General features: G+C 33.7%; 1 protein-coding gene across 2 annotated transcripts; it reads right to left on the bottom strand.

Annotated features, from left to right (window-relative positions):
• Positions 1–229: 229 nt before the first annotated feature.
• On the bottom strand, positions 230–4,845 carry LOC107062827 (tetra-peptide repeat homeobox protein 1-like). 2 transcript variants are annotated; one of them, XM_015313936.1, is made up of 2 exons: positions 4,599–4,845; positions 230–917 (listed from the first exon to the last, which is right to left on the bottom strand). In XM_015313936.1, exons 1-2 carry the CDS (start codon positions 4,833–4,835, stop codon positions 342–344), a joined length of 813 nt encoding a protein of 270 aa, XP_015169422.1. In that variant the 5' UTR covers positions 4,836–4,845; the 3' UTR covers positions 230–341. The 2 variants fall into 2 exon arrangements, with proteins under 2 accessions (XP_015169422.1, XP_015169421.1); XM_015313935.1 differs by having other exon boundaries at positions 230–920; positions 4,602–4,845.
• Between the last annotated feature and the right edge of the window lie 3,830 nt (positions 4,846–8,675).

Here is an 8,675-nt window from a genome sequence, read left to right as displayed (position 1 = left end):
AGTAGAAGAGTCTTATATATAAGTGAATAGTGATATTTTGGGATATTGGTTTATGTATTATATATACAGTTACAGTTTTTCTTGCATATATGCATTTCATGGCATAATATAGGAAAATTGAAAATTAAAAGGCACAAATGAATATGATGTTAAATGAAAATAAAAGAAGTAGTAGTAGACACTAGTAGTTATATATATTATCTCGTCTCACCATTTATTTATTATATATTAGATAATAGTTAACATACATAAAGAGATGGATGACCTTTTATATATAGTCACTCCATGAGTAAATAGTAATAGGTCATACTACTTATTTAGGTGAGAATTAATAATATTTATTAAGGAGTAGTAGTGACTGTTGCTAGAGAAGTAAGTATCCCGAAAATTGCTGAGAAAGTTAGACCAGCCAAATCCTGAATAAAGTTTCCAACAAGGATGACGGGAGCTACAAGGGCTCCTGTGTTGGGAGTCAAAGTACAATTAGCAATTGGGAGAGGAATCCTTGCAGTACATGTATTTCCTGACAAAACACTTGTAGTGGTGGTCACTGCAGCAATAATAATGCCTTGACTATTTGTGGACACTTGAGCAATGGTTGTGTTGCCACAAATAATCGTCACATTTACTCCACCGAGTCCGGGGCCTGGGGCATTACTTCCCGGTACGGAGCAAGACAAACTCCCCACTATAGTTATATTAACTACTTGCCCACCAACGGGTGGTACAATCGGTGGTACTTGGGCAACGGGTGGTACAATGGGTGGTACTTGACCAACGGGTGGTCTAATGGGTTGGCCAAGAATGGGACCAAGAACGGGACCAAGAACCGGACCGACAACGGGACCAAGAACGGGACCGACAACGGGACCAAGAATGGGACCAACAATGGGTAATTGACCAACACCAACGGGTGGTACAATGGGTGGTGGGGATTGGCCAAGAATGGGACCAAGAATGGGACCCAAAATGGGACGAACAATGGGACCAACAATGGGTAATTGTAATTGAGCATGGGCTTGAGGACTGGTGGTGATGATGGAAAGCAGAATAATGAGGAAAACAACACACATTTTTGAACACATGATGATGATGATGATGATTTGATAATACTTTTTTCTATTCAATATCACCTTTTTATAGTGCTGCTTTTCATTTACTCCACCCCTACCTTAACTTAACCCCCACCCCCAACCTATATAAATGATTAAAAAATGTATTATATGTAAATATATTATGTTCCATGCCTAAATAATATTATTAAAGACTTACAACTTCTAATATCTCCCTCACATATATCCTCATCAGTTATGTTGAAACTCATCAACTTGAAGATCATTGGGACCATAGAAATTAATTCATTCACTAGATATCATTTGACTTGTCATGATGTTTAAAAACAACAAAAAAGATTTTTGAAAATAATTATGTGATTGTAAATCATTTCATCAAAGGTAGAAAAAACAAAGAATTTTAATGTTATATTGTTTTTAATTATAGTAAAGTACATTATTTTTTAAACGAAGAGGAATTTTTTAAAACTTTTTTTTTTCTTTCTCTCTTTAAATATATACTAGTATACGTACCTGCACGTTGCGGGTCAATTTATAATGTAATTGTAAATACTGACTTAATGACAATTTCAAAATTCAACCTACTATAAAAATGATATTATAAAATTTTTCTTCGAGAATATTAGCATTTAGCACCTTGATATGTTATAATATAATAAGTATGAAAATAAATCAATATATGAACTTAATTAGTTCATTGTCTAAATTTGATAATTATTATTTTTAGCATTATTTAATTTATTTATTTTTAAATTATTAAAAATCATAAATACTCTCACACAATCCTATGACATGGAATTAGAGGGTGTTTGGATTGCTTAAAAGTTGGTCAAATCTATTTTTGAGTCAGTTTTAGACTTCTAAAAGTATTTGACAAATATAAAAATAACTTAAAATAAATCAAAAATAATTTAAAAAATAAGTTAAAAGGTATTTGACAATGTTAAAAATAACTTAAAATAAATTTTAAAAAAAAGTATTATGTCAGTCACAAAGTACAAGACCATGTGTCAAGAAGGGTAGTATATCAAGGTACTATGTTAGTCACAAAACTCACATAATGTTCTTTTTCTCACTTGGAATATAATGACACGATAAATGCGCTCTTTTCATATTAGATTAAATTAAAAACTAGATATAATATTGTAACACCCCAATAGACCTAAGGTCCGGATCAAATCATGGGAGTTCAAACTACGGATGGTAGATGCTACTCGTAGATCAAAGTTCAGAAAACGGGCTATGTTTACAAGTGGTAGAACTTTTCATGGATCATAATTTAGTCTGTAGATTAAAGTCCTAAAACTCAGTTTTTAGCCTGATGCTTACGAGCATTTTTTAGGATCCGCAGATGGAATCACGGATCGTAAATGATTCTCGTGAATCAAACCTCAGAAACTCTGAATTTGAGCTTGATTTTGATGAGGACTTTTTCACGGTCCGTAGATGGAATCACATATCATAAATGATTTTCGTGAATCAAACTTCAGAAACTCTTAATTTGGGCCTGATTTCAACGAGAAGTCTGGTAGATCATCAATCCACAAATTATATTGTAGATGGTATTGTGGAACCTTCAGAACACAGTTTTTCTTTGGTTTTTTCCCTCTCTTTTAATCCCTATATACTATATCATTTTTAACCTATTCGAAGTTGGATTAAAGGAAATTTAATTGAGTAAACCTTCTCATTCACGTACAATCCTTAGACAAATTTATCTCTTACGCTAGCTGCAAGTTCCTCTCAAGAAAGAACAAGGGTTCTTCACCTTCAAGCTTCTGATCAAGAAATCAAGCTAGTATATATGGCGTTAGAAAAATAAATTTATTAGTGGTGGTCCTCAAAGCTAAGTTTGGCAAGGCTATTTTAGGGGTAAATGTGAAGACCTTAATTAGAGATATGTACAGGTAATCTCTAATTAAGGTGAACAATTGTTGGTCCCCAAGCGAGCCTATATAACCTGGCTGTGGTCAGCACTCAAAAACCATTGTTGGTCCCCAAACGAACCCATTGATCTGGCTAACTATAGACATAAGACTCAATCTAATATGTGAAAGTCTTAAAAGATGAGCATTTAAATCATTTAAATTAATGTTTTGAAACACTGTCTTGAAAATACTTAACATGAATAAGTTCCAATAAAATCATTGGAAAAAAAAACATAAAAACATCTACCTATGCCTAGGTAGTTTGGCAATTTAAAGTTTTCTTTTTTAAAAATTTGTCTTTTATTTGTTTTTGGAATAACACTTTTGAAGTACTACTGATGAAGTTATTCAGGCTAATAGGTTTGATGTTTCAGGTTTGGATGATGGATGATAGACACAAATGATAAATGTATTCATTTTTCTAGGGGCAAAATGTAGACAAACACATTGTTTGTGCTCCTTTTATTTGTGTGAATTTCAAAGTTCATTCTCACTTAGATGTATACAAATGGTGGTGATGGGGTTACTTGTTCTTACCTATGAAGTATCCTCATGAAGCTATGGTTGCAACAAATTTTATGGGAAGAGTTGGGCATGTGTAATTTTGCAGATTGTTGTCTTATGTTAAAAAGAATGCCTATGCTTTTATGTTGTCTCTGTGATTTTAAACATTTATTATAGCAAACAAACAAGGAACTAAAAGTCAAGTCCTAACCGAATGACAACACCATTGCTGATGCAAAATATTAGTACTACTTGGCCTAAAATGTTGGGCCCATTTGACAAATATTGTTGAGCATCCCAAAATAGTATAGTGAACAAATATTGTTGGACGGAGGAAATACGTCTCCTATAACTTTAGTATTTAGATTTTTGACAATTTTTTCTTAAAGTAGAAGAGTCTTATATATAGGTGAATAGTGATATTTGGGATATTGGTACTTTTATATTATATATATACAGTTGCATGTGTTATTTATATGAATTTAGTAGGTGTTGGGAGCAGTTTTAGTTGCATATATGCATTTCATGACATGTAATAGGAAAATTGAAAACTTAAAAGGCACGAATGAACTTATCTCATCTCACCATTTATTATATTAGATTAGATAATAGTTATCATACATAAAGAGATGGATGACCTTTTATATATACTCAGTCCATGAGTAATACATAGGTCATACTATTTATTTAGGTGAGAATTAATACTAATAATTATTAACTCTATGCATTATTAAGGAGTAGTAGTGACTGTTGCTAGAGAAGTAAGTATCCCGAAAATTGCTGAGAAAGTTAGACCAGCCAAATCCTGAATAAAGTTTCCAACAAGGATGACGGGAGCTACAAGGGCTCCTGTGTTGGGAGTCAAAGTACAATTAGCAATTGGGAGAGGAATCCTTGCAGTACATGTATTTCCTGACAAAACACTTGTAGTGGTGGTCACTGCAGCAATAATAATGCCTTGACTATTTGTGGACACTTGAGCAATGGTTGTGTTGCCACAAATAATCGTCACATTTACTCCACCGAGTCCGGGGCCTGGGGCATTACTTCCCGGTACGGAGCAAGACAAACTCCCCACTATAGTTATATTAACTACTTGCCCACCAACGGGTGGTACAATCGGTGGTACAATGGGTGGTACTTGGCCAACAGGTGGTACTAATTGACCAACGGGTGGTGCGGGTTGGCCAAGAATGGGACCAAGAATGGGACGAACAATGGGTGGTAGACCACCAAGAATGGTTCCTATAAGTTGAGCATGAGCTAAAGGACTGGTGGTGATGATTGAAAGCAGAACAATGAGGAAAACAACACACATTTTTGAAGACATGATGATATGATGATTTGATAATACTTTTTTCTATTCAATATCCCTTTTTATAGTGCTACTTTATTTACACCACCCCTACCTTACCTTACCTTACCCCACTCCAACCTATATAAATGATTAAAAAAGAAATTAAAAAAATGTTCCATGGCTAAATAATACTATTAAAGAGGAGATGAGAGTTACAACTTGTAATATTACCCTCACATACATCTTGATCAGTTAGGTTGAAACTCATCAACTTGAAGATCATAGAAATTAATTAATTCACTATCATTTGACTTGGCATGATGTTTAACAACAATCAAAAAAAAGATTTTTGAAAATATTTGTGTGGTTGTAAATTATTTCATTAAAGGTAAAAAAAAAAAAGAATTTTAATGTTATATTATTTTAAATCATAGTAAGCTACATTCTTTTTAAAACGGAGAGGAATTTTTTAAAACTTATTTTTGTTTTTCTTTCTCTCTTTAAATATATACTAGTATATGTACCTGCGCATTGCGGGTCAGTTCATAATGTAATTACAAATACAGACTTAATGACAATTTCAAAATTCAACCTACTATAAAATGATATTATAAAATTTATATTAGAGAATGTTTGCATTTAGCACCTTGACATGATATAATAGAATAGGTATGAAAATAAATCAATATATAAACTTAATTTAGCACCTGGACATGGCCGGCACTCGAGAACCATTGTTGGTCCCCAAGCGAACTCTCATTCTGGCTGACTACAAGCGGAAGACTAACTCAAGCATACATAAGCTTAAAACTGAATTAAACTCATTGAACTCAAATACTTAACTTTTAAAAAAAAGTCTGAACAATACTCAATAGATATATTCATAGTTTGTAAAACGACTTAAAAGAAGGTAAATACTGAAAAAACTCCTCAATTTTGTCTATTTATGAAGCCTACTATTACAGAAGGCTATCTGGGTAAGACCCACGACATCTCTAAACTAATAACTGTAACGTGAAGGTGAAGTCCTCCGAAATATGAGAAGGCTCACCAAAGCTGAATGGAATGTCACATGACCTCAACGAAACACCTGTTGATGTTCCTGAACACTTGTATCTTCATCATAAAATGAGGCAGGTCGGATGACATTAGTACATTGAATGTACGAGTATGTGATAAGGTTAGAGTAAACAATTATTTGGCTTGAATGACTAAAAGCAATAATTAACTGAATTGACAAGGCTGGAAGAAATACTCACCTCAACTTAACTCATTACAAAGCAATCATGAAAGATGCAGTATTTAAAACATTATAAACAAGAGATAAAACTCAATGTTGTATAAAAATATAATAAAATACTATTTATTCTTATTTGGGAGATTCTCTAACTGACAACAATCACTATGAGCTACGTGATGATACAATGTCTCGCCCACGCTACCAGAATTGTCTTATACCTTGTCGGGTTATAGAACTCCTCAACTAAGTGGATCCACTAAGCTCTGCCGAAGGCACTTAGGATTCATCTAAAAAGTATGATTTTGTACCCATGTTGGCATACATGGTTTATGAGGAATGTGAGTTTTCTGAACTCATCCCCATATCGATGTTCAATACTACTACCAATAATATATATACTCATGCTCAATGTTTAAATTCATACTCTTCCTCTGGTTTGAAATAATTGCTCAAACTATCCTCTTAAAAGAGGTGACTGCTCTTGAAATATCTTTTGAACTCATAACTCATTTAGAAATCAAAGTTTCTCTTTTATCAATGTGTAAATGGATAACTTTGGGGAATGCTTAGTTCCCTTATATTCCTACACAATTCATACATGAAAACTCTTTCAAAAAAATATATCAAAATCATATTGTAATATGATCATCAATGACTCGGAAAGTCATATTGCATAGACATTGATGGTGTAACATCTTGCAACTTGAAATAGCTAGAAAGTAGCTAAGAACTTGAAATAATCATTTTTGGAAAGTACAAGGAAATCTGGAAATTTTTAAGTAATGTAAAGTTGAGATTTTGGTCAACTTCAATCGACCATAACTCCTAGCTCAGGAAGAGTTAGGTGTAGTTTCAGATATGGTTAGAAAGCTCTTGGATTTATCTTTCCAATGCCGTTGAGTTTGCATGATTCCAAGTTTGTATGAGTGAATTATGTTCGTTGGAAGTTGGGTTGTTCGAATAAAGAAATGCCCAATCCGGAATTTAAAAAGGGGTAGTTTGGTCTTTCCTTACCCAATAAACTAAATCCATTTTTAGTAAATTAAGTGGGGTCAAGACTGAGTTAGTTCAGTTTACGCTTTTGAGAAATAGAGTTAGGGCTTTTGGAGAAAGAACGCAAGAGAAATGAGAAGAGGAAAAGCAAGATTCGCCAAGGAATTGATCCTACAAGGTATGTGAGTCTCTCATAGCGTTGGGTTCATTCACCCACGCGCCAAACATGTTTAGTTTCAGCGCAATTCATCCTAAAAGAGATTGAAAGTTGATGTTCTTGACATGAATTCTTGAATTTGAATGTTGTTCTTGAATTGGGCTGAATTGGGGAGTTTCTGAGATCTTTACGTTGTGTTTTAGAGTTATTTTGAGTTAGGTTGTTGAGTACATACGCTGGGTATCGAAATCTAAAACGAATTTGAGGAAGATGATCGAATTTAGGTGGGTTGAGGCTGAAAAACGAAGAAGGAGAAAGTCGAGTACGGTTCATGAAACAAGTCTGCGTCGCGGACTTGTTCCCACAGTGAACAAAAATCTGCTCTGCGTCGAGGAGAGGACGAGTACTCCTCTGTCTCAAAATTTAATTTTGCGAGTAATTATTTAAAGTACCTCCGCGTTGCGGACATGTTCCAAGACGGTGATTTCATAACTTTTCTCAAGTTTAGCTATTCGAAATCATTCCTAAACATCAAGAGATCTTTCCAAACACAAATCATAATCCTTGAATCCATAATTCAATTCAAGGATCAGTTAAGAGTCAATTCAAGCAAGAGTTAAGATCAAAGTTAAAAGTCAAGTAAGAGAAGTTCATTTCAAGTTTTCATAAGTCTTTTGCAAACGTTTTAACTTGTTTTAAGACTTAAGTTTGAAGTTAAGCAAAGAGTAAAAGGTAAAGTTTGAAGTTTATTTCTTCAAAAGTATAAGGGGTCTAAGTATTCCCAAAGATATTTTAAATGTTTTTCACATTTAAATAAGAACGGAAACTGAGATTTCCAAAGAGCCTTTGGCTAGTTTTCAGAAAAGAGTAATAACTTTCTAAATGAAGCAAGCAAGGAAACAAAGATTATCCAAGATAGCCTTTGAGCTAACTTTTTGAGCACTAATCTCAAAATCACAGAAGAAGTATGTTTTTAAACATAAAGAGCTAGTATATATTTGAGGGTAGTATTGAGCACCGATGGGGAAGATTTCATACAACTATCAGCCCCCTTAAACCATGTAGCCATCATAGATAGAAAAGGGTCATACTTTTTAGATGAATCCTTTTCGAAATAGACTAGTGGATCCATTAGGCAGTTCAGGTCCTATACCTTTGGCCAGGTATAGGATGCGTTGGCAGCGTAAGGAAGATCGATGTATCATCACTATAGCTCTTAAGTGATGGTTGTCGGTTAGAGAAACTCCCACAGAAGTTATTGTATTTTTTTATATACATCAGTTTATTGTATTTTAAATACATCTCAGAGTTATTTGTATCTTGCATACACACAGAGTTGATATCATGTTTTGAAACAACTTTTCTTTATATTGCACTTGCTTTTAAACTTCTTTATATTGAAATGAGTTCAGTCATGTTGAGTTGAGTTGAGCCAGGTAAGTTCTTCAGATTCTTTCTAGCCTTTGTTATTTTAGCATTCCAA

Source organism: Solanum tuberosum, unplaced genomic scaffold, assembly GCF_000226075.1.
Source record: "Solanum tuberosum cultivar DM 1-3 516 R44 unplaced genomic scaffold, SolTub_3.0 scf00263, whole genome shotgun sequence".
In the NCBI taxonomy this organism is placed as follows: Eukaryota; Viridiplantae; Streptophyta; class Magnoliopsida; order Solanales; family Solanaceae; genus Solanum; species Solanum tuberosum.
The sequence above is the reverse complement of the archived record's forward strand: the minus strand, read 5'-3'. Positions and strand labels throughout refer to the sequence as shown.

Bases quoted from the DNA above. Each gene is read 5' to 3' on its own strand.
- LOC107062827 (XM_015313936.1), bottom strand. From the start codon at position 4,835: ATGTCTTCAAAAATGTGTGTTGTTTTCCTCATTGTTCTGCTTTCAATC. The intron at 918-4,598 runs GTTAATATAACT...CCACCCATTGTA, and splicing joins CACCCGTTGGTGGGCAAGTA to CCACCCGTTGGTGTTGGTCA.